Raw genomic sequence first — 25755 nt, forward strand, 5'->3', positions numbered from 1 at the left:
TGTTCTATTGTCATGTGACAGGATCGCCCTTTGTCCTGTATTCATTAGTTATTAGTAGACGTAGGATAGAATTTTGATATTGCCCTTTTAACTCTACGGTGTGCTATAGTGACAGACGTTTTCCTAGCAAGTCATTTTGTTGCAGGACCATAACTACTGCATATGGGTAAGAACATGCATGCAATAAAGATCATTCCATTATCTAAAGCTCATTTTTTATGAAAAATATAAGTATAGATACATGAGCACGTCGTTGTGGTTTATTTCGCGCAAATGTACTGGTGCATCGACGGAACTAGAGACAAAATGAACCTTTGGCTTTTTTTAGGGCAGGTGAAAAACTTCTGATGAATTTGCAACTACGTGATAACCGTGGTAGGACTTTTAAACTCCGGTGAAACATTAACCCCTGACCTCACATTGACTCCACGTAAACTGTAATGCGCATGCACATCTGGTAACAGGTTTATCATTTACCAGTGTTTAATCATGTTCATGTATGTACCTGATAAACTGCGGTGGTGAAGGTGTACATAGTACACGGACTCTGGAACTTTGCACCGGCTGTAGTTTGATATCACTCCGACAGGTGGCACTTCTAGGCATTACACCTGTTACCTGCTACATCACAGCTACTTGTATCTAGCTCACGAGTAACCGTAAGCTGCTACGGTAGCACAAAACAAGATATTTGGAAAAGTGACCAAAGTTGCCCCGGTCAAAATATGTTGATAGGTTTTATTGCGCAGCAGTTGTAGACGGTACAAAGTATGGCAAGTTTAGGCAACAAATGTTTTGTAACAATTCTAAAAAAAAACTATTTTGAACATGGCAAGAAATATTTCTACATAATCAGCAGATAACTAAGGTCACTTGTATACGTTTTAAATGGCGTTCTCTCTTTTTGAGTGACCATCTTGTTGCGACCTCTTGTGGGGATAAAATGCACTGCAGCCGCTTCTGTCAGAAAATCTAAACGAAGGCAAAATACATCCCCTGGAATCCCAAAGGACACAAAAATGACATGAACAAAAAAACAAAATGCCGGTTCGCCCTACAAACTCTAAGGCTCTTGTGTACATGACGCGTACGGGCCATTGAGAAACCAATGACAGCTCAAACATCATTGGCCATTGAAATCACGCGCTTAAAGATCATTCCCGGCTGTCCATTACAATTAGCAGACCAACCAATGACAGCATGGCGATAGGAGGCTAGGCGATCAGCGTTTCAACCAATGAGAGAGTGGCTGCATATCCGTCATTTAGATTTTATGTTTTTATTCTACATTGACTGCGATGCTCACTGCAAGATTTTTGTTAAGACGACTTTCTTGCCTCTTGAGCTCCCCTCTTTCATTGCACACGTTCACAGGTGCATTCCATCACAGGGTCAGGACCTACACTGTTTTTTCAGAGCCCTTTTGTTGATTTGTCTTTAGACTATCTAGACCGTGGCCGAACCCACGACGTGGCTTTTTCAGTTGTGCCTTACGGGCAAACATAAAGTAGGAGGGTTATGCAAATCTAACCTTTACCGGAATCAGAGGCAGTTAGGACAAGGAGGTTATGTTGGCATTGCTGTCACCAACTCTAGCCTCCTCAGCATTCTGACGAGTTGGGCATTTTTATGGCTAATAATATACTATTTTCTTATTATATGTCAGTTACCATACACGGGTTCTTGCTTACGAGATCCAACGAACAGGAAAAACTGTCTTTGTACGACGAGAACTGACATATACCAAGGCCTTGAGAACATTTTATGATAAGCAAAAAGACGGACCTAATTTGTAAGCCTGCTGAGGAGGCTAACTTACCCCGTGATCTGATTGACTTAAGACCTTGCAGCTAACTCAATGCGGTACAATGCCCAATGTTAGTCCCAACTACCTGGATATTTCGTGAAATGTTAACGCGTTGCACACATTTAGGGTTGCGACTTCAATGCTGTTCAGTAAACCACCGCTTTTTGCGGAAAGGACAAAGATTAATTACGATGTTTATGATGCCACAATTCATCGGATCGCACCCGGCTGCTGCATGCAAACATACAGAAGCTCCTTGAGTCAAGGTCTTTCAACCAAAATTTGACAAATATATAGCATGCCATTCCACGGTAACTTTACGAATGGATCACTGTGACAGGTCGTGACCTTTAGTTAGTTGTTATGTTGGTCTCATATCGTGACCTATCCTTTCAAAAGAATGCTTCCTCTTATCAGAAAGCAGTCCACCGTCAAGTCATACCCAGATCTCATTCATAACAGCACGTATTTCTAAAATAACCCGTGTAGCCCACATAAAGGGACACCGCCCACTTCGACCTATGTACCCTGAGTGTGGATACTACAGCCTACATATAAACATCATTACTGCCCTTGAACTACAGTTAACCTATAATATCCACTGTTTAAGTGACGGAGGTATCTTGGTTTTAAGAGACATAATGCACACATGTACAGGTGTGCTGTGTGACCTGGTCACGGAACCGTCGTTTGGCGACCAAAAGATGACAGACGTTTTTTTAAAGAAATTTTAAACTTCTTTGACCAATGGCAGCAAGGCAAATGTATTGCCATATATTTTACCCACCGTAAAGGTATGGGCTTAATTAGAAGGATGGGCCCCACGTAACAATATTATCATTGACCGACAATTTTTGTAAATACAAAACTATCAAAGTTACCATTGTTGCTTATCCACATTTTCAGCATTTGCGTCAGTTTACATAACTACATGTACGTGTTTAACTTCATCTTGTAATGTTCTTTGATCATGAAGAGTTTGTCATAAGTGGGTTCGTAGGTGAACTATCGGTCAGAGACAAGTGCTTTAAAGTGCCCTTAAGTTAGGGTGTGTCACAGTGACTTACAGCCTTAAAAATTACTATGTTTCATGCAATCCTGTAGAGAAAGCTGAATATAGAATCTTAACACTTGCCATAACCATTGCCATTGCTTGTAACTTTATCATGTCTAAATGTATCATATTATAAAGATATGATCTTATATTTATCTTATTCATCTATGTTTGTCAATATTATTTCACTGTGTTAAATATCGCTATGTTCGAATACTCGTCGGACAAGCCATCCCGACAGATATAAGAAACAGTCTTTTTTCCAACTGACCGTTTTAACCTTGCATATTTGCACTGTAGGTGTACGAAAGAAGTACGACAGAAAGTTAGGTTTACATACGACATAAAAACGACAGACGTACGGCCAAAAAAAAACGACAGAAAAATGACTCTATTACTAAGCCGACACTACAATCTAAGGAGGTTTTACTAGCTAAGAAGTATAACCTTCTTAGATTGTAGTGAGTATCTGTAGCTTTTAATTGGTTCTTTAGAAAGCCTGTCCCTTGTGCCTGTGAGCACGTCATACCACTGCCTCAATGGTAAATGTCAGTCCGAGCTGTGGTTTGTGTGCCGACTAGGTCTAAGCAAATATAAACAAGACGCAAATAAGAAAGTCATCGGCAGGTAGACCCAGGGTGGGTCACACGGGTACAGGTGCAAGTTGGCCCGAGGAGTACCGCTGAGACGGTTCGATCATGGGCCCGAGGAGCGGCCTTGGAGGCCTGCTAGTCTCTCTCCTTGCCGTTAGCTGTGCAGGTATGTGGCCATGAAATCTCTGCCTTACATGCTATCACTGGGACTGATCTTTGAACATAGTCATTAACCACCTTACACCTGGCAAACAGGTGCACTTGTCGTGCTGTTTTAATACGTCCCAAGGTCGAACCGTTATGGTATAATTTGAGGCATATCTCCCCATTCCTGGGCAAAAAAACGGTAGCTGAAACATGCCACAACTCCCGGGCCAGCCATCTAAATAACTTCCAATACGGTGTCTATAGCAACATTGTAAAACTACATGGTCGTCTGTGGTTGTCAGGGAGTACTGGTGTTCTTTGACTCGATCGGACGCCTTCGTCTACCAAACATTCACTAAACTGAATACCCTTTGCACTGATTTCCCCAAGTGTCTAACTGTTACTATGACCAAGTTGAAGTATGGCTTTTTTTCATAGCCTGATGCGAAAAGAATGTTCTTTGTTCTGTGTCTGCCCTTTCGTGCTGCGCTGCCCCGCCAGACTATTGATAAATACCCCAGACATAAATCACGAAGGTTAACAGGTGGTCGGGCAGGCGGCCTTTCGACCGGAGGCGGCAGGAAATGGCGCCTTTTCCCGCGTCGCAGACGTTCGAACATCCGCGGAGGCGTTTGTGCTAACACCTACACACGAACAATACTAACAATGCACTGGAATCTAAAACAGCGCGATATATATTTATGACCATAGACTAGGCAGTTAATAAAGCACGTAAGCTGCCTGCTAGAGGTGTTAGTTAAGGTTTTTTTAACCCACCCAATATATTGCGTATAGGCTGTTTGCGTTCTTGTTTATTCTGTCTCTTGCTATGTCAACTTACGTGGTTTGACTAGCAAAGGTATGCTTTGACATGCTTCCACAGACTGGGCTTTACTTGTTTTGGGGAGTTTCTGTGGATCCACTTTGTCGTGTGGATATTTTTCGACAATAAAGGCATGTACGTGATTTCTTCATGACAAAAAAAGGCCTGATGACGTTTCTAGCTATTGGCAAATATAACCTTTGCTGCAGACAAGGTTCTGTGTACTGTATTGGCAATACAAAACACAGAATCTTGTCCACAGTAATGTGCAGGTATACGGGGTTTGGTTCAAACTTATTGTGTGTGTATCACTTTCAGACATAATGTATTACCTGTTGCTTAATCTCTCACATAATAATTGAATACACATATGTATATAGACTGTTTAGGTGACCACAAATATAATCATCTCTGAAGAGACTCAGGAAAAAGTTGAATTGACTATTGCTATCTCTGTAGTGCAGCTGTGTCAACAGTTTGCTGTTGAGTTAACAACTCTGTGCAATCGGAGTGCTTGTTCTTGGCGCTTTTAATTAAGCGACTGAGCAGACAACACTGTCCCGCCAAGTACCAAGTGATGAACATCCGGTAACATAGTAAGAACAGTCGTTTGATAGAGGGAATGTCGTTTGATAGAGAGAATGCCGTTTGACAGAGTATCTAAAGTATCCGTAAAGTTTCCGTAAAAGTACAGTCGACTGAAAAACTAAAAGTAAGAGCGTCTTCACGTATTCTGTAAGGTACGCTTAAAACATCGGACAGGATTGCATACTAATATCATTAAGGTACAGTATAACAACGTCGGATTTCACATTTGACTGAAATAATGGAGTCTTTACGTATTTTTAGGTATGCTTAAAACATAAGATATCTTGCAGCTTAGAGTAGGTGGGACAAATATCAGGGTACGGGACAGGGATGCATACTCATATCGTTACGGAACAGTAACAACGTCGCATTTCACATTTTACGGAAATAATGGAGCCTTTACGCATACTGAAAGGCATGCTTAAATACCGGATTTCTTGCAGCTTTGTGTAGGTGGGACAAATATATGAGGATAAGGTCACGGGACGAGGATACATACTGCTATCGTTACGGTACAGTAACAACCGTGGATTTCACATGTGATCTTTACTCCTGTGGGGGCGTACGCGGTTCCGTTTATTGGCCTACACGGCGGTCCACATGCTAGTAAAAAATACGTATACTATGCAACTACATAGTATTCGTTGAAAATGAACGTAAGTTGGTCGGTCTTTTCTGTATCTGTATCTATAGCTGATATAAACCACCATTCTGCACAATACACCAGCTTCGCAGGCACGCGGCGCGGCGGCAGCTGGCTATTTATCATATTTACACCTAGCCTTTGCAAGCGTTGTTTTAAGCTGTTGTTTTAAGCGTTGTTTTAAGCTGTATATAGGAAGAGACGAACACCTCAATCGTTTCGGTGACCGTCTGTCCCCTTCTTCAGGGCAGCAATGACTGTTCTGATTCGTACTGCAGCTAGGTGTCGCTGCTGCAAAGTTAGAATTGCGGTACCAATCATAGAGTGTTGTAACATAATATATACACATTGTGAAGTCTGTATGGTACTCTTGCAGTTGTTTCCGGGGACCCCTGTGTTCCGAACCCCTGCGACCCCGATAACGGCCACTGCAGACAGGTTGGCTGGGACTACAGATGTGTGTGCCGGCCAGGATTCCGGCTCATGCCCGACGGCTTGTCCTGTTTCCCCGACTCCCGTACGTCATACAGTTTACTTCGTCTTTCAATGGTCTTACTTGTTTGAACTTTGCACTTATCCCCTTTTCTGTATTCCATGGAACATACCTTTTTTTAAAGACATAAGATATACATGTAAGCTTGCTCTAAGAAGCTTGCTCTTAAGGATGGGGCAGTAAATTGCTCGTCTTCGGATTACTGTCTCTCGTCCCATCTTATCTAGTCTAACTATTTGACCATTAGAGCACCACAGAAGATCTAACAACCATGGCCAGTTTTCTGCACGCTTCTTGGTTCTTGGTTTCACTTAGTGTTATTCTAGTCCATTCTCTGATGTTATCCTCGAGGCTCCTATCTTTTCCGTCAATGGTTTTGGCCATATATAATTTGCCCCGATGATTCTAAAACATTAAATGCCATTTTAATTGTTATGAAAACATACCAATTAAATCTTGATCCCTTCCCCGGTATTTATCTTTGAAACCTGTCCTTCATATAGTTTTCTTGGTTGTTCCTTAGCCAGAAAAACACTGAGTGAAGAAGTTGTCCATAATCTATTTTCACAGTTACTGGCAGTAATCCATGTGCTCCAAACCCCTGCGACCCAACCCACGGCCAGTGTGTCCAGGAGGCGGGTAACTACAGATGTATCTGTAGGCGGGATTATCAGTTGATGTCGGACGGTCGGACATGTGCTCCACTCACTCTCGAGCTATCTCAACGTACGTGATAGAATTTTCTCTGCACGGCTGTCTTTGATAGCACAGCACAACAATATGTCGGTATTCTAGTCACCAACCACCACCCTCTCATGCCAATTGTTCACTAAATACATAGAGCACATCGTCATCTCAATGCACGTTGACAAGTTACCTTCAGTGTATTTTACACACTGGACATAAGCACAGCATTGCAATATGTCGGTATGATATTCACCAACCACCACCCCTTCATTTCAAGTTCTGGTACCCTATCAGCAACAGCAAAGCGTGATGCAGTACTGTTCATGTATGTCTCATATTTACAGCTGTTTTAGCTGAAGAGGACCACGATCATGACCATGACCATGACCGTGACCATGGTCACGACCCCTGTTCGCCAAACCCCTGTGACCCAGCTAACGGACAGTGTGTAGAAGAACGAGGGACCTACAGATGTATCTGTAGACCGGGGTTTCAGTTGATGTCGGACGGCCGGACGTGTACCCCAGTCTCTCGTAGGTTTTCTCTCCACGGCTCTCTGACATTCCCTCTTTCAACTGCCTGGTTAAAACCAGTTGGTGGATGTTTTTTTTTTCAACTGTATCCTGAGAGCTCACACTGTACACTATATTCCTACCTACATGTATCTTACCATACCTTTGAGTAAAGTGAACTTCACATTTCAGGTGAAATGTTTCCAGGAATATCTGCACCGCTGTCACTAGAAGTTCACTGCACATTGAGTTCACACACTGAAATATCGGAACCACTGCACTACGATATACATGTATAGGTATCGCCCCCACCTTCACCACCACAATCCACAATATAGTAAGAGTAGGTACATAGTGACATTCCAGTATTGTATTATGTGTCCAATATCTGCAGCTGTTGTGGACGGCCATGACCATGGCCATGACCAAGGACACGACCCCTGTTCTCCAAACCCCTGTGACCCAGCTAACGGCCAGTGTGTAGAAGAAGGAGACAACTACAGATGTATCTGTAGACGGGGGTATCGTCTGGAGTCGGACGGTCGGACGTGTGCTCCAGAAGCCCGTAGGTTTTATCTTAACGACTGTCTTTTTATTTCCTGAAGCCGGCCGGATTTTGAGATCTTTGACCTCTTGTTTTGCCTGTCAATCTTCTCCCTATCCATGTGCTGTCAAACTACTGTATCCGGAAAGACAGATACATAAACCCACAGCTCAACCACCCATAACTTCAACCTTAACTGCTCACCTGTTAAGTTCGCGAGTTAGGTTCGTACACGTGCACTTTCTGCCTCTCAGCCTGTGACATTTCTGTCCTAAGTCCGTTGAAGTATGACAAACCATCTCTTAATTCACAAAAGAAGCTTCCCGGAGGATTAAAATTCCTATTTCTTCTTCAATCATCAATCCCTCTTACAGTTGTTCCTAGCACCCCGTGTTCTCCAAACCCCTGCGATCCACATTATGGCCGATGTGTCGAAGACGGGAGGAACTACCGCTGCGTCTGTAACCCAGGCTTCGAGTTGATGCCGGACGGCCGGAGGTGCATCGGGGTTGGCCGTATGTCGTTCTGTTTTCTTACGAGACTTCCGCTTTCTGACGAGACTTCCGTTTTCTCATGAAACTTCCGTTTTCTGACGAGAATTCCGTTTTCTGACGAGAATTCCGTTTTCTCAAGAGAAGCTTGTGCACTTTATTTTCTTGTGTACTATTCACACTGTGTTCTGGTTGGAGTGATCAAATGTTGTTATCACAAAGTGATTGCATTGCAGTTTACGCACTGAAGCACAGAACCAGAGTATGTAGATTTTGCACCCACCAGAATATCCTTCCACGCCTATTTCTGGCACTGTACTGTATAATAGTATCAAGATGCTGTATTTCCTGCCCTGATTACATATTATGCATATTTACAGCTGTTGTGGACGGCCATGACGGACACGACCCCTGTTCACCAAACCCATGTGACCCAGTTAACGGCCAGTGTGTAGAAGAGGGAGACAACTACAGATGTATCTGTAGACGGGGGTATCTTCTGGAGTCGGACGGTCGGACGTGTACTCGAGTTCCAGTCGCCCGTACGTTTCACTAGTTTTTCCACAGACTGTATTCTTTTGCGTATTCCTGGTGTGCTTCTTCATCTATCACTCAATCGTGCAATACATACAGTCAGGGGATTGTGTAAATGCTTGAAGAATAGGCCTAAGTCTAAGACATGAAGAACTTTCGTTAGGTCTCGGTCACATACGTCGTACGATTTTCGTACGATCGCAGACAGTCGTGTAGATGACGTACAACATTCATCAGTCAAGTCTCAATCGAAAAAATGCTGTGCTTAAATTCCTGTCGGAGGTTGGTTCTGTCACTACTTGCTTGAAAACACTACGCCATCAAAATCGTACGAACGTCCTGCGACGAATGTGACCGCGTCGTATAATGACCAAGATGTTACAGTCGTCCTGTGTTTGCCAGCTCCTCCTGCCGACGACCCCTGCTCTCCCGACCCTTGCCGACCCGTCCAACGGTCTATGTCGCAGAGAAGGAGACAACTACAGGTGCACCTGTAGGCCGGGGTACCTGTTGATGTCGGACGGGAGGAGATGTGCTCCCATCGCTCGTATGTGGTCTTTCTTTTCACGGCACTTGTTCCTTCATTCCTGGCGCACATTCGAATTTCTTCATATTTAAACCACCCTGTTATCTGAGCTTTGGCACTTCTACTGTGTAAAGCCTGATACCCACGCACGGGCCGTGTCCTGGTCCTGGTCCTAGTTGCTAAGTGTGGGGTGTACAGAAAGTGCGAAAAAACTAGTTAGTCAAAACAGCGAAAAGGAACGAAACGAAAAGTGTGTCGTACTTTTTCAGCTCCCGCCTCCGACCCCTGTTCTCCAAACCCCTGCGACCCCGCTAACGGCCAGTGTATAGAAGAAGGAGACAACTACAGATGTGTGTGTAGACCGGGGTACCGGTTGATGTCAGACGGTCGGACATGCACCCCTCTTGGCCGTACGTACCTCCGTTTTCTCTCCACGACTCCCCCTTTCTTATCCTCTACGTACAGTTCTTTTACGACAGTTGTTTGGACTTGTCTTGAGTGTTTGCTTGGCTTTCATATACTGTCAACCACCTGCAAAGGTGATACACAAGAAATGAAAGACAACTGACTGTATAGAAAAATTCCAAACGTTCGCTCGTACTTTTTCAGCGATTCCTATATCCATCGACCCCTGTTTGCCAAACCCCTGTGACCCAGCTAACGGCCAGTGTGTAGAAGAGGGAGGGACTTACAGATGTATCTGTAGACGGGGGTATCGTCTGGAGCCGGACGGTCGGACGTGTACTCGAGTTCCAGTCGCCCGTACGTTTTCTCATTAGTTTTTCCACAGACTGTATTCTTTTGCGTATTCCTGGTGTGCATAGCAGGGTGTTGTTGCTTGAACTTGACTCTCATGCCACTGTGTATTCAGGGAGAGTGGCGTGTCTTCACATCTCACAGAGTATTTTTGCTAAATTTACACGTTTAAAAGTAACTTCACATACATGTACATGTTTCACCTGTGCAACTGAAGGGTATGTACGCATTACTGTCATGTATGCTTTTATCTCAGTAATTTGGCCTCTTACTTATGTCGAGTTGTGTGTACATATTTCATAAGAGTACTGTTGCTACTCGTACATTTATATACACGTTTGAAAGTAACTTTCGTACACGTACATACATAAACTTTCTCCTGTCTAAAAGCCTTCGGGCATGACCTTCCAAGTAACGAATCTGCGTATTGTTACAACACACATGTAACAGGAGTTTTACCTGTCTAACTATGGTGAGGTGTGTATTATTCACCACTTTCTGTCGTTCCCTACTGTATCGAACTTTTCAGCTGTGGCTACAGACGACGATCTGTGTTCCCCGTACCCGTGCGACCCGGACTACGGTACATGTGTCCAACAGGGAGACAGGTACAGGTGCGGCTGTAGAGCGGGGTTCCAACTGGCGTCAGACAACACAACGTGTAGCCCTGTCGGCGTTCTCGGCCGTACGTGATCCCAAAACACTCGGTCCTGCACCCATTCATTCATTCATTCATTCATTCATTCATTCATTCATTCATTCATTCATTCTTTCTTTCCGATTCATTCATTCATTCATTAACTCACTCACTCACAATCACTCACTCACTCATTTTGGGAGATTGGAGAGTTCACACACATCTCACATCTCACAATGCCTGTATCACAAAGCAGTACACGCTCAAAAGATAGTTTTAAACCCACTCCTCACTTCCTTCCACAGGCAAAGATGTCACCATTGATCATGACACATCATTATTGCATGCACAGTGTTGTTCACTCACGAAATTGGTTATCTAACTTCAAGCATTCTAAACTTCATAATGAGAAATAAACTGTTCTCAAAGTCCAAAGAAAATTTGACTCACCGGAATTTCCGACCGAATCTCTCGGATTTTCATGAGCTAACTGACTCAAGTGCCGTAGACACTGGATTTTTCTTTTTGTGTGACGTCAGGACTGGGTCAGGGTTCATCGGAAGTCTGTACCGCACCCCGCCTCGGTTGAGTGAAGGTTTAACCTTCGTGCTAATTCTTAACTTCAGATGCGGGTGTAACAGGGCTTCCCTGTGTATCTGTGCAAATAAAAATAAGGTGTATAATATGCAACCAATCTGTTACAAAGTTTCTTTACCCTTTTCAGCTGCTCTTATCAACGACCCCTGCTCTCCAAGCCCCTGTGACCAAACTAACGGTCTATGTGTGGATGAGGGAGGGTACCACAGATGTATCTGTAGACCGGGCTTTCAGCTATTGTCGGACGGCCGGACATGTGTCCCTATCGCCCGTATGTGACTCCGATTTCTATCCAAAGCACGTATTACATCGCTGGCGCACTTTGTTCCACAGTATCAGGAACTCTTTCGAAGATCTCACCTTATTTTAATTCCCCTCAATTTCCATCGTCTGCGCGTGGGCATGCATATGGCACTACAGCAACCCAGTTGCCCGGTAATCATATCATCGTGGGCTCCCTGGTATCTCTGCGGTGTTGGAAGTGTTGCCCACCCACACGTGCCCATTAGCGCACTCCTGGGTTTTTACCATAATTCAATTAGTTTTCTGGACACCTGTAGTCGGATAGGCGGCCGTGTGGCTGTAGTATACACTGTATAGTGTACAATATGATGTCAACAGATATGAAGCATCATCATTGTTGACGTAATATAACGATGTATATTCAGGCACAGGAGACTAAGTATGAGACTGGTACTGGTCATGTTACGGTGAAGAATCAGAAACATGTGTTTTACATATTGTTCAAAATTCGAAATGCTACAGATATCCCCATTTGCAAATATCTCATTAGTCCCTGGGGGCTCATTGAGTATCCGTTTAAAGAACAATATTTAGAAACAACACTCTGAACTGTGTTGTATAAACATTCAGATGTTTGCAAATCTAGCAGACAGATGTCAACAATCCAAATATTACAACAACGGCTTTCGTTAGAGGTCATCTAGGTGTATTCTTTTTAAGTACGCCAATACATGTATATTTGTTCTCATTCAATGTTCATAAAAAACCAAATAAGCACAATGTACTGCACAAAATTCAACCGCTATAATAAGACAGATTTATTATCATAAAGATATTGTGTATCACTTTTTGCGTGGGTTTTTACACTCATGATACATAATTTTCTCCACAGTATCACAGCCTGACCCTCCCCGGAGAGGTGACCAAGGGGAGGTTGATATCAACAATGTAAGTAGACATGTGTTGTAGTATAGCTACTAAATGGCACTTCACCATTTATAATGAAATGTAGAGAGTCAAAATTCTTTTACTATCATCTTTAGTATCTCTATAGGGCTTTTACTCCATCTTTAGTATACACGAAGTACAAGTACTTTCGCATTGTCCACACAGACCATCCAATATCTCTGCATCTCTCTTTCTCTTAACAAGTCACTAAAGGAGACCTGGTGTTGACACTTGTGTCTCGTCCCATTGCTTATATCATGTAGTTGTTGGCATAAGAGCTGACTTTTGAAATCCTGTCTATTAGGGAAATGACTGTGGAGATTATAGCTGCTGTGGTTCCCAATGTGTTGGACAGCCTGGGCCCAGGGTAAGTAAATCTGTACTGGTATTAATACATGTAATTAACATCTTTACTATGCGCTAGACAGACGTCTGTGATTGGCCAGTTTGAGGAAGATCTTTACCATGGGTTAGAAGGAGATCTGTGATTGGCCAGTTTCAGGAATTTCTTTACTTAAGGCTAGATAGAGGTCTGTTATTGGTCAGTTTTAGTCTCGAAATTTTACACACAAACCACAGAATGTTGATGTTGTCTCTATGTTCCTACAGATCTGGGAACTTATTTTCCATTGCACCTCAAAACTTTAACTTAATCCTAAGCGCCAGGTACAAATTGGGATGTCAAAAGCTGTCAAAAGAGCTAAACTATTGCTATTATTGCCAGTTTAATATCTCATTACACCTATCAGGCTATGTACAGGACCAACGTCTCGCTTCTGAAGACAGTTGTACACTAAAAATGCAGTTCTTTAGTAGGACCATGAGGTAGCAGAGACTAAGTAGAAATGTCAACAAAGACGCATGCAAGGTCAGGCAATGTTTGCAGTGGCAGACATTTGTCCTCGGAGATCAAAGGGCCATTGTCCCTGTATCACTCTGTAATTATTTGCAGACCATGTTTAGAATCTTGCCAATCCCTTGAATGTCACACACGTCCCTCCTTGGCAAAATAAAGTGATGCTATACCAGTACTGGAGCTGCGAGTGATGGATAGTGTTGTGTGTTTCCTTTTCACCTGTCATTATAGCACTGTAACCACCTTCGCAAAACTTCTATTGTACGTTGTACTTAAATCTGGACTTAACATGTTTTCTACTTGGATTTGAGCTCGGTTTTTACTAATAAATGAACTGTACAACACTGGTTTGTGCAGTTAAGTCATTATAGTCTTTTGAGACCATCTCAGAAAGAGAGAATCAGAGAGAGATGTAGCAACCAAATCAATTGGAAGTAGTAAACTACCTGCAATAAATTAACATTAAGGGTAATCATCTACAACAGCTTTGATTGTTGGGGAAATCCGCAATGGCCATAAACTACGAGCTTGACTTTGTTTGTGGCCAGTTTAATAATTTACACCACATTCATGGTTATCAGTAAAGTGACATGATTTAAAATGCTTTTCCGTTTGAAACATTCGAGGGGAATTAAGTGTAGACTCACTGTCTGGCCTGTCAAAACCAAATGGGTACAAGGAGGAAGGTATATAAATACTTTAAACTTTCTAGCAAAGAAAGGGAGAGAGATAAGAATTGACAGTGGCTGGCAAAAACCGAATATAACCACAGAAAACACTATGTAAGATAACTAAAGACAACCTTTAAAGTACAATCTTAGAAAAAATACTGTGATCTTAGAAATGTATTTACATGTTGAAACATGTAAATAACCAATACAATTTTGCAACAAGATTGACTTTCTTGTTTCAGTTCAACATTGTCTGATGTTGCTAAACTTGTTGTAGACTGGTTGCCACCGAAATTTACTTGGATACATTACACACAAAAAATAGTTGCTTTATCTCATGACTGACAAGTGACAAATTCTAAATATTTGCAATTCTCATACCTCTTGCTCCCCACCTAGGATTGTTTGAGGACTGATAACTTGTGTCAACCTGATAACATGATGTATTGCATGCCAGGGTCATCCGGGGTCACGGGGTCCTCAAGGGTTCCCTGGACCAGAGGGTGTGCAAGGGGAAACTGGAGCTCCAGGTTTACGAGGCTCTCCAGGGGACCAAGGAGCAAAGGGAACAGCTGTAAGTATATTCTGTCACCAACATTTTCCTATTACTTCAGGGTTTTTGTATCTGTTTGTCGGACAGAGTAGGTTGACAGCATGTGGTTGGTCAAGATTGACAGGCTGAATGACAGGATGTCAAAGGTTTCAGAATCTGGCCGGAAGCCAGCAAAAACTTGAGGTTAATGTGGGGGAATTCAGAAAATATCTGTTTTCCTATTGTAATGGCAATATTAGATGAACACTGTGGGATGAATAGCAAAAACAAGAACTTGCTTTATAATAGAAGATGCTTACTATTTTGCTAAGACTTTGAAATTCCTAATTCATCTTTTAGTTAGTATTCTGCAAAATGATGAAATTTGTATATCAACTGTCATTTCCCATCTGCAGGGTGATCCTGGACCCAGGGGACCACAGGTCAGTAACACGTGTCTCTTTCTTTAATACCAAGTCTTAAATTACTATACTTATTACAAAATAATAAATTCTGTATTAGATGTGACTTCAGAAAAACAGTCACAGTTGCCCGGCAGTTTGTAACCATGTCATTTCTATTATTGAACACAGCCAGACTGGCCTTAATGGATATCAATCTATTTACAAAAGTCTTTCGCTGCATCAAATAAGTCAAAGGACCGTTAAAAATCTACTTCTTAATTAACCAATCCAGATGTGCTTTCATGCTTTTTCATTGGCAGGGAGTTGTAGGACCTGCTGGTCCTGCCGGCCCCCGCGGTATCCAGGGAGACAAGGGTGGTAAAGGAACGGCAGGGGCACGTGGACTGACTGGGGAGAAGGGGCTGAGGGTGGGTGGAACCTGCTCGTACATGTCTTAAGACTTTTTCTGTTAACTTTCTTCAAGATGTTGTTGTTATGGCTATTCAAATACATCTTTTTATTTTATTTTTTTTTATTTTTATGACGATTTACCACATTTGTGGAAGGATTGACATAACAGGTGACTATCACCTCTTCAAAGATGTCAAACCTGAGACCAGACTGTAAGGCTTGAACCACTCACACCGGGAAGGTCCCCTACTCTTTTCGATAAGTGCGGTGGGTTCTTTAACGTGCGTGGGGTGTGGCTCTCCCAAACACGGGACCTCCATTTAACGTCCTATCCGAGGGACGTCCCTAGCCGAAGCTAGGTACTCATTTACACCTGAGTGAAGTGAGGAAAGTCGTGTAAAGTGCCTTTCCCAAGGGCACAAGATCGATGACATGGGCAGGGTTCGAACCCACAACCTCTGGGGTGTGAGCCGAACGCGCTACCGACTGCGCCACACGACCCCACTTGTCAGCATCCACTGTCAGCAAAAGATGTAATTTTGAATTTAAAGTTTTGCTTGTTTGTTTTCTTATTATGTTTATGTTGATTTAAAGGTTTGCTTGTTTGTTTCCTTGTCTTATGTAGGGTTCACAAGGCCTCCCTGGAATGACTGGCGAACCTGTATGTCATGATCTTTGAATTTGAATGTTATCGTTTGTGTCATACTAAACTCTAAATCATTAGCATTGTTTAGTAATGATCATGATATTCAGCACTGTGAATATTATATCAGGGCGGTTGTTGCAGGAACACTGTTTTCAAATTTTTGTAATAGTAACACATTTTGCATTTTTTTGGCCTTACTTAAAAACAGTGTATATTTCCAGGGGTTGCCAGGAAATGCAGGCCCTATGGGAATGCCAGGATTATGTGTAAGTACACATTATATTTCAGGGGTCAATATTACACCCCAAGGAAGTGAAGTATTGTTTTTGGCTTGTATGTCTGTGGGTCTGTCATATCTTAAATTAACGCTAAATCATAAGGTTTTTAAATCAAAAACATTTTCATCAGTGATTTACTTTTTTTCCTTACAGGGTCCAAAAGGAGATCCAGGTACATATTTTGGATGCTTTTGACAACATAGTAACAACAGAAAAATGTCCTCTTTGTCAGTACCATGATTTGGTTTGCAGCATTTAACTCAGAATTCATTGGCATCTAGAGTTAAATAATCATTATTAAAGCTATAAACTTTTCTCAACATTGTGTTTGTAATGCACAGGGTTACCGGGCCCTCCTGGAACTGGAACTGCATGTAAGTATCACAGACCTTATTTTGTGACTTGATCATCGTCATTATAGATTTTTCCTCAAATCTTATAATCATTCATTTTTAATTGAGATTCCCAATTGGTTTAATATTGATTCATCACACAAACTTGCATCTACGACATATTTCAAGAAGAGGTGATGCCAGATAAAATGCTTGTAAGTGATCTTTTCTATAGCTAAGGTGTCCAGGTGCTCTTCAAAAAAGGCTCCACTGTCCTTTCTTAACCAATGATTGTTGCTTGCTTACCAACTCATCAATCACTTTTATTAGCAGTTACCCAGGTGACTTTAAAAGCTGCGACAAGCTTTAATTAAGTTTTAAAAGGCACGTCGCGGCTTTTGCCAATATTGGTCTTCCTGAATTTCTTAAGTCCAGGCGTGACATGGCTAGATGTCACAAAGGGGTTAAGCTACTTAGTTGCCTTGCCATTAATGCACCTTTTCACAATTCACTTCTTAAGGCTCAAGGTCATGACTTGTATTGAAGTATTGAATGTTTTCTGGTGTTTGTCCACTCAGCTGAAGGCCCACCAGGCCCATCCGGCCCCCCTGGGTTCCCTGGTCCTGCTGGCCCGAGGGGTCCTCCTGGGATCCCTGGTGATGCCGTCTATGGGACTAAGGGAGAACCAGGTCTGCCTGGGGCACCTGGGGTGAGAGGTGGGACAACTCAACACTGCCTTTCTTTTGTTGCTATAGTAACGTTATTTGTTCTAAATACTGCAAAGAAACCATAACAAATATGGGAACGCACAAGTATGATTTCTTTGATTGCAAGAAAGCCGAATATGATAAAATCATTATCGTCAACATTATACAGTCAGATATTGAAACCATCATGTTACAACTTTCTATGCCATCTGTTAGAAAAATAATAAATTATAAATGCCTCTCAGTTGTTATCTACTTGTATTTATCATCATCATACATTGTATTTATTCATCATCACTTGTGTCAAACTGTAACTTACAATACATTGTATCTGTGACTTATTGAAGTCTCTTATATTTCAGGTCCCCCAGGTGGACCAGGTGGACCGGGTGGACCAGGTATGTATATCATTAGCTTCTACATATTAATGTCTGCTGATTCTGGCCCATTGCTTTGTTTAGAAATTGTACCTACAGTATCTATGGAAGGAGTTATTGAAAAATTTATAAATCTCACTATAGGCGTTAGCACTGTATTACGCTGATTTAGGAATTGTCATTGTTTGCATTTGTTCAGATTACATTGTATTTCTGTAAGATATAAGTAAGCAAACTTATTATTGAATTTCTATACTTGCAGGAAGAGATGGAATACCAGGTTCCCCAGGACCTAAAGGTGACAATATTGTTAATGTTACTATATTACTCCTTTTTATAACAGAATGCCTGATTTGAAGGAAGTCAAGTTTCAAAGTAGTTACCATTAACTTTTGAATGATATTTTTAGGTGAACTTGGAGTCCCAGGATTTCCAGGTCCAGCAGGTAAGAAGGCTGAATTCTTTCATTCATCAATATAATAGTGATCAATGTTTTAAAGGTTTTTTAATAATGACATCTAATATCTGCAATAGGTACTCACACATCTCTTGTACTGACAAAATTCTTTCAGGTTCACCAGGAGACAGGGGAGACCCGGGATTTCCAGGTCCAAAAGGTGAGCCATAGATTAAATTTTGAATTTTAAATTACAGATATCATTCAACGAGTGGGCTGATCTCTTTTTTTATCATCCTTTTATAGATTCAGCTGCCTAAAAATCTGTTGTCCATCCATTTTCTGAAGATTTGTACTACTAAATGTATATCAGAGATGCTTGACACTTACACTTTGGAAAACAACTGTACAGCAATGCCCTTGCCAAAGTTGTCAGTTGTGCGGCTGTAATGCCGCATTACGTGGTCATTATCAGATCACTTCTGGGGTTACCCCGGCATTAAACTAGCTCCCACTGAACATTGGGAGTAATGCTAGATTGATGCCATGACCATTAATCATCATTAATCATCTGGGCCTTTTGGAGTGGGGCAGAAGCTGTTGCCTGATGTGATCTCCACCCCTGACAGCCTGCCCGACAGCTTGCCAGTGGGGATGGTCACACCAAATTAATCCTGTGCTCTTTGAAAACATATGTGCCTTCTAGGAGGTGAAACATAATCTGTTTTCTTTGAGCTGAAACACAGCATCATACATATCTCCAAGTTTGGCTTGTTTTGACCAAGCTACAGGAGTCTTTTCTTTTCTTTGAATGTCTTTTAACCACTAAATCAAAAGGTCCAGGACCTGTTGGCCTGGGCTGATAGTGACTGCATTTGTATACATACAGGGTCTCCTACATGTGCTATGGGGAGTTGCAAAGGATGGTCTGATCTATCATGTGACCATGTATGGGAACATTCTGCTCCCCCCAGAGGTCATGTGACCTATGGGGGGAGCAGAATGCTCTAAGCTGTCTTGGTCCTACATTGTGTTCTCTCTCTCCACTTCTTGTTAGACATTTGCTACCAGGCACCACATTTTTACCAAATGTCTTGAAATTTTAACAGAGCTTGGGAATATATCACAGGTATTCTTGGTTTAATTTTTTGGATGCAGGCCCTAAAATAATTCAATGTAGCTTTTTTGTAAAAAAAATAGTCCCAAAAAGTATATTGTAACTTATTTGCTCCTGTGTCTTCATATTAGGTCAAATAAAGGACCTGAAATTTGGTATGAGGATAGTGGTTCATGTACGGTGTTGGTGGTTGAAGTATAATGACAAGAAGTCCTAAATGCAACTTCATGTATGTTCTTTTAGGTTGGAATTGCAACAGAATTTCTGAAAATATACCCTGTGTAAAAGGGGGACAAACTTCAGACTGTTTCAGGCCAGGCAGGTTATAGACTGAATTAGGTCAGTCTGGCCTGCTCAGAGGCGGTGGGACGTCAGTTGCTGACACAGGATGTTCTAAATGGTTGAGGATTGTGCTTACTTGAGCCTGGTGCTAATGTAAGGGTCAACCATAACCGAAGACTGTGACAGAGGGCATTAATGCAGGGGAAAGGCAAACTAATTGGTTCAAGGCACTGCAAGAGTTGACAGTGGAGGGAGGTGCCTTGGACAGTCATAATCTACTGTGAAATTAGGCACTATACTGGCTGTAATGCAGGATGAATGTTTCAGGGAGTAATGCTGCATAGCAGACCACTTTGGCAAGGGAGCCTGATGTTTGAAAACAATATTTTTGTTCTAGGTGATTCAGGCACTGCAGTTGGTGTACCTGGGCCACCTGGCCGACCTGGGCCACAAGGACCGTTAGGACCCCCAGGTAGGAAACAACGTTGTCACTTGAAAATCTCAGCCGTTTATTTTCAAGTGTCACATGCTGGAAATTGTCTTTGCCCCTTGTGGAGGACAATCTTGTAATTTCTCAAGCTCTCAAGTTGTACAAGAGCCTTAATTTTTCTTTGACGACGATGTGACATACCATTCATTTTAACTGGATGTTAACTTACCTTTTTTTTTTACTATTTGTATACTCATTATTCATCCAATATGACGATATTTATCCATTGTTCATTCAACAGGTTTTTCTGGACCAAAAGGGGAATTTGGCCCACCAGGACCACCCGGTAAGACTGTAACAAGATCTTTGAATCATTTCTGCAAAACCTGTTGTTTTGTTGTAAACGTTGATTTTCCTTCAGCAGTAATGACATTGACATGCCTGTGTTGTTTTAGGTGCACCTGGCCCACAGGGAAGTGGTTTCCCTGGCCCTCCTGGACCCCCAGGACCTGAAGGTAAGTATCCACAAGGAATACTCTGTGTTAGACCTGCACTTCCCTTACCAATCTATAATTGTAGACTTGGAACAAAACTGACCTGAAACTCATAGGGCAATGGTAGTGAAACCCAGACTGTGGTGTTCGTCCATCGTACCCAATGAGTTACCCTAACTTCAGTTTGCTTCAGTTGCTCTTGTGAGTGTGGCTGACGAGTCCAATTCTTGCCCGGACTTCCGGAGTAAAGAACTGAGCAGATATCATTCTGTTAACCTATTCAACCTTCCACCTTGTTTCTGGCAGACAGGCTAGAAAAGAGCCATCAATCAAGCTAACTATTAAAAGTTGGACTTTTTCGTCAGTAATACTTACTTCAACAACCTTCTGTCAGTTAACCTATTCTGGCAGTTAATCTAAACTTTTGAAACACCTGTATTCTCAATTATAGAATCTCTTAATTGACACTTTTGCTATTTTGCTATCAGGTTCCCGAGGGCCCCCAGGTGGTCCAGGGTTTCCAGGTAAGAAAAAAATTTAGTGTTCTTTGCCTCTGAATCTTGGAACAAACACATCTCTGAAAGTGTATACTAAATGTATCTAGTAAACTTTATGATGGTACGAGGGACAACTTTCCATTTGGTATCTATATATGAACATCATTTGAATTCACCAATTAATCCTGCGGGGCCCATATATATATGGGTTGTACATACAGTACCATCTATATAGTGCCCTGTATATGTGCAATTGGGGGTGTTTCTCGTGCAACGCATCACACCGCAGCGAAACGCAACGAATGCGGAAGTAACTACGCCACCGCAGGGCAAAAAAAGTCAAGGGTCTGTAACCTGATTAAGACATGAAATTATTTGAAAATATTGTGTAAAAATTGCCAGCAGGACAAGGGTTAAAAATAACAGACATTGGGTATTCTGTGTTGTATTATGTGAAGATTTGCTTTATAGTAATCTTTATTGTAATATCTAAAATCTTGGTGTTTCAGGCCCAAAGGGAGAGGCTGGTATAGGGTTCCCAGGACCATCCGGCTTCCCAGGTAATATCTGTTTATTCATATGCATCACTTTGGTACAAAGAAATGTTTATGGTTTTATATAACAGACATGTATATTGTTACAATTGAAGTTAAACAAGTAAGTATTGTGCTGGTCTTTACAGTTCAAACTTGTTTCATAAAATAAGTATATTTGTGACTTCTGTCTCTTAGGCCCCCAGGGAGATCGAGGACCACCAGGACCATCAGGATCAGACGGTAATAATTAGTTACTTTCAGGTACAGAAGTATTGTTTTGGGTGGCTGAGTTGTGAGTTTGTGTCAATGCTTGTCCTTACAGCTTCAGTTGCATGGTGGGTAGGACTAGTAACTTGGACAATATAATTAATACTGTAGTGAGGCTAAGTCTGAAGGTCACCCAGCATGTGGCAGATATGGGATTACATGTAACTGGGTGGTAGGAATTCAGGAAGCGGAGTAATACCTGATTAAATTACATCATACTATTCCCATTTACAGTTGCAATTTAGTCATGAAAACTCAAAACACTTCTCAGATGTCTGAGAACGAAATTTCAGGAAAACCAGAAATACTTCCCAGAAGTCTGAAATCTCCTATTTCTTGTTTGAACACATGAACATAACATGTTCACAAATGACCAAAAGATATGTTATGTCTTCTTCCATTTTGAACACATCACTTTGTGGCCATCACAGGAGAGGGAGGATACCGCACCTTCAATCTGATGACACGTCACAGCCAGACCACCATGGTGCCGCAGTGTCTGCCGGGAATGACAAAGATGTGGGAGGGGTACAGTCTGCTTCACGGAGAGGGGAACGAGAGAGCTCATGGACAGGACCTTGGTAAAAACAATCATCAAAACACTTAGAGGAGATCACAATGATTTCAATTATGTATACATTGCTTGAGAACTTGCATCATGACTTTCTTGTACCAAGGAGGTACACAGCCAAGGTTTTCTCTCTTGCCAACATTTTTGTAGTCTACTCTCTCAGGATAATAATGACAGGAGCTTCTCCACACTTACAGGCAAACCTAAGTGACCAGCTCTACATAAGGACCACCTGCCAAAACATTATTTTTCCCATTATAATAACAGAAGCAATATGAATCCACTCTCTGGTCCTCTGTTTTTAGACTAGTTTTTAGGTCAGTTTTGACTGTACATCACTGCAGCAAAAAGCTAAATTTGTATGGTTTAATATTCATTGATATTCTAATGATAATTTGCAGGTACTGCCGGCTCCTGTGTGAGGGCCTTTGCTCCCATGCCCTTCATGTTCTGTGACATCAACTTCCAATGTCACTATGCCACTCGTGACGACAAGACCTACTGGTTATCCACTGTCTCAACGCGGGCTGAGATCCCAGACAGCCCGGTGCAGGGCATTGACGTCCTCCGTTTTATCTCCCGTTGCGTGGTGTGCGAGGTTCCATCTACCGTCATGGCGTTCCACAGTCAGAGCTCTGATATTCCCGACTGTCCCCTCCCCACACGGGACCATAGGTGGGAATCACTCTGGGAAGGATTCAGCTTCTTCATGGTATGACCCTCCATTGTTTTATGAGTTATGCTTGAAGGCTAGGCAGTACAGATGTTGGATTTCTTGTTAAACAGAAATATTATTTTGGGTCTGTTTGTCCAAACAGAATAGGTAGGTTGAAAATATGTGGCTGGGGGGAGATTGACAGGCAGAATAAAAGAAAATGGTGTTAAGTTTCATGTTCAGCTTTGGACTGCATAAACAGCCACTTGTTGTCCAAATGTGTATGTTAACAGCACATGGCTGGGAAGATTGACAGGCTGAATGACAGCAGCTCAAAGGTCTCTCTCAGAGCCAGTCATCAAGGGGGAATTCAGGAAGCCCAATACTGGATACTTCCTTGGAGTCTGAAATCTGTGATTTCTTGTTAACATCGATGTTTCCTTCCCCCAGCACACGGCTGCCGGAGAGGGGAGTGGTCAGATCTTCTCCAGCCCAGGCAGCTGTCTGGAGAGGTTCCGCCCCGCCCCCTTCATCGAGTGTCACGGAGCCCGGGGGACCTGCGGATTCTTCGCCAACAAGTTCAGCTTCTGGCTGGCGTCTGTTCCCAGGTACGTAACATTTACTTCCTTCATTGTGATCGATATGATAATCAGTGGTGTTGGTTACCATTAAATGATAATCATGACGTCTTTCCCTCACATGCTTGTTGTAGCTAGCAGTGTAGACTGCAGGCCTGACATGTATGCCTAAGGCCTGTTTGCCACTACTTCTCTGTGGTGTGAGGACCACCACACATCTTCTTTCTCTATGGTAACAAGAAATCTGAGAATTCAGACCTCCTATGACCTTTTGTGACCTTCAAGTTCACCCTGTTTCCTTTTCTGACATTTTTACCTGTCATTCTGCCTATTGAGCTTCCCACCCATGTGCTATCAACTTACTCTCAACTTCCCCCCATTTCCTGTGTCTGAAGTTTCGACCTGTCATTTTGCCTGTCAATCTTTCTCCACCCGCGTGCTGTCCACCTGTCTGGACAGACATATAAATTCACATCTTAGACACCCAAAACCATACTTCCGTCCCATGAGGTAACTAACCTGTTTCTCGTCTTTCAGAGATTACAACCCTGACCAGAACCGTGACCCGTACGAGCCGCGGGACGGGCCGTGTCAGGAGATGATCCGCACACAGACAGCGAGGACAGAGATGGAGAGGATGGTCGGCCGCTGCCGCGTCTGTATGCTGATAACCGACCAGATCGAGTACTCTATCAGAGAGGCCGGGCCCCAGATCGGTGCCGTGCCAGGTTACTACCCAAGACAGCCGCTAGGCTAAATAACTTCTCTGTAATCATGTAGCTCTCTCGTACATCTTTATAATCATTGTTAGGATATCGAGGGATTAGCAAACATCAATACCAGATTGTTCACTGAATTGTAGTGATTTTGTTTCCCTAGATTCCTTCCTGTACAAGTCTTAGTGATATCTTTAAAGGTCGAGGTACAACAGCATACAAAGAACCATGGTGATAAGTTTCATAGGACAAGTCACATGTTAGACAAGTGGTGCTATAAACCAAGGATACAAGTCAGTGACTGCCAAACCACCCTGAAAAAGTGTTATACACTTTAAGAATAGTCTATGAAGGTAAGGAATACAATACACAAATAGTCTTCCAAGCACAATATTACCTCCTAGTACAACACAGTATAGTCACATACACCTATTAAAAACCCTAAATAACTAAGTTAAATGTTCTTTGGGCTAAAAGAGATAACCCCAACAAATTATGATACCTTCCCAAGAACCCAATAACTTTGACTACTACAAATCCTTTCACCTTAATGTATAAAGTCACATACCTCAAGTTGTGGTCTTAATACTAGACTCTATAGCAAGCTTTGGCTTTTTTTTGCTTATTCTGTTTTTTTTTCCTGATTGTATAACCTCCTTGGTTATTCTGATGGCTGCTGATTTTCTGGCAACTGTTGGAAAACTGGTGGCTACCAGAATACCATATACAACAGTAAACAGAACATAATAACCAAAAATAAAGCCAGGATGAAGGAAGTAAATTTACCAACATTTTCATCCATACTAATGCTATGTTCTTGTACAAGTCTGTGATTTCATAGCATGTACAAAGGTCTTAATTCGAGGGAGTTGTTTTAATTACATTATCTCTTGTTTTATCCCAAAGAATGTGACATGGTGCTCCTCATAGCCTCTGAAAATACTGGTTCATTGCTAGGCTAGTTTTACAGGTTTCATCATTAAACATCTGTAGTTAGGGTGTAGTAGTTGTAGTTTTTCAAGCTTGTGTTGTTTCTTGAACTTTTGATTTTCTTTCTAAAGTAATAAAATGATTTTGTTGGATTCAATGGTCTGCAGATTTAACATATATTTTGCCAGTCTGTTTATTTTGGTTTGTATAATGCTACGTGTTTGAGATTAACTGTCCATGGTCTAAAAGGTTGAAAAAGGCAAAAAGAATCAACGAAAAGCTTTAAGTAACATTCAAACCGGACAAAAAAGGTTGAAAAAAGGCAAAAAATCAATAGGCCTGTCCTAATTAGTGCTGAACCACATTCACATACAAGAATGGGGTCTGTCCTTGGTGCTGAACGCACTATCCCAGGACGTAATGTGTATACGCGGGATTCCGAGCGATC

General features: G+C 42.1%; 1 protein-coding gene across 7 annotated transcripts in view; it reads left to right on the forward strand.

Moving 5' to 3' along the window:
- The first annotated feature begins 3489 nt into the window (after positions 1–3489).
- LOC109479045 (collagen alpha-5(IV) chain-like) overlaps positions 3490–25755 on the forward strand; it is a 25253-nt gene continuing 2987 nt past the window's right edge. The window contains exons 1-32 of one of the 7 annotated variants that reach the window (XM_019780890.1): positions 3490–3620; positions 6032–6172; positions 6719–6874; positions 7180–7368; positions 7742–7912; positions 8266–8406; positions 8763–8924; positions 11560–11703; positions 12568–12623; positions 12928–12990; positions 14608–14724; positions 15099–15125; positions 15407–15514; positions 16123–16158; positions 16365–16409; positions 16575–16593; positions 16763–16795; positions 17332–17469; positions 17823–17858; positions 18100–18135; positions 18247–18282; positions 18410–18454; positions 20031–20105; positions 20365–20409; positions 20519–20578; positions 21046–21081; positions 21564–21614; positions 21786–21830; positions 22289–22438; positions 22830–23140; positions 23534–23691; positions 24199–25247. In XM_019780890.1, the coding sequence (XP_019636449.1) occupies positions 3560–3620; positions 6032–6172; positions 6719–6874; positions 7180–7368; positions 7742–7912; positions 8266–8406; positions 8763–8924; positions 11560–11703; positions 12568–12623; positions 12928–12990; positions 14608–14724; positions 15099–15125; positions 15407–15514; positions 16123–16158; positions 16365–16409; positions 16575–16593; positions 16763–16795; positions 17332–17469; positions 17823–17858; positions 18100–18135; positions 18247–18282; positions 18410–18454; positions 20031–20105; positions 20365–20409; positions 20519–20578; positions 21046–21081; positions 21564–21614; positions 21786–21830; positions 22289–22438; positions 22830–23140; positions 23534–23691; positions 24199–24418 (3111 nt within the window). In that variant the 5' untranslated portion in view covers positions 3490–3559 and the 3' untranslated portion in view covers positions 24419–25247. Of the gene's footprint in view, positions 3621–6031; positions 6173–6718; positions 6875–7179; positions 7369–7741; positions 7913–8265; positions 8407–8762; positions 8925–9324; positions 9464–9711; positions 9853–10051; positions 10205–11559; positions 11704–12567; positions 12624–12927; positions 12991–14607; positions 14725–15098; positions 15126–15406; positions 15515–16122; positions 16159–16364; positions 16410–16574; positions 16594–16762; positions 16796–17331; positions 17470–17822; positions 17859–18099; positions 18136–18246; positions 18283–18409; positions 18455–20030; positions 20106–20364; positions 20410–20518; positions 20579–21045; positions 21082–21563; positions 21615–21785; positions 21831–22288; positions 22439–22829; positions 23141–23533; positions 23692–24198; positions 25248–25755 lie in introns of those variants that run through there. The other 6 variants (XM_019780893.1, XM_019780891.1, XM_019780894.1 and 3 more) reach the window with 6 other exon arrangements.

The sequence above is a fragment of the Branchiostoma belcheri genome, unplaced genomic scaffold (assembly GCF_001625305.1).
Source record: "Branchiostoma belcheri isolate BF01 breed outbred unplaced genomic scaffold, Haploidv18h27 scaffold46, whole genome shotgun sequence".
Lineage (NCBI taxonomy): Eukaryota > Metazoa > Chordata > Leptocardii > Amphioxiformes > Branchiostomatidae > Branchiostoma > Branchiostoma belcheri.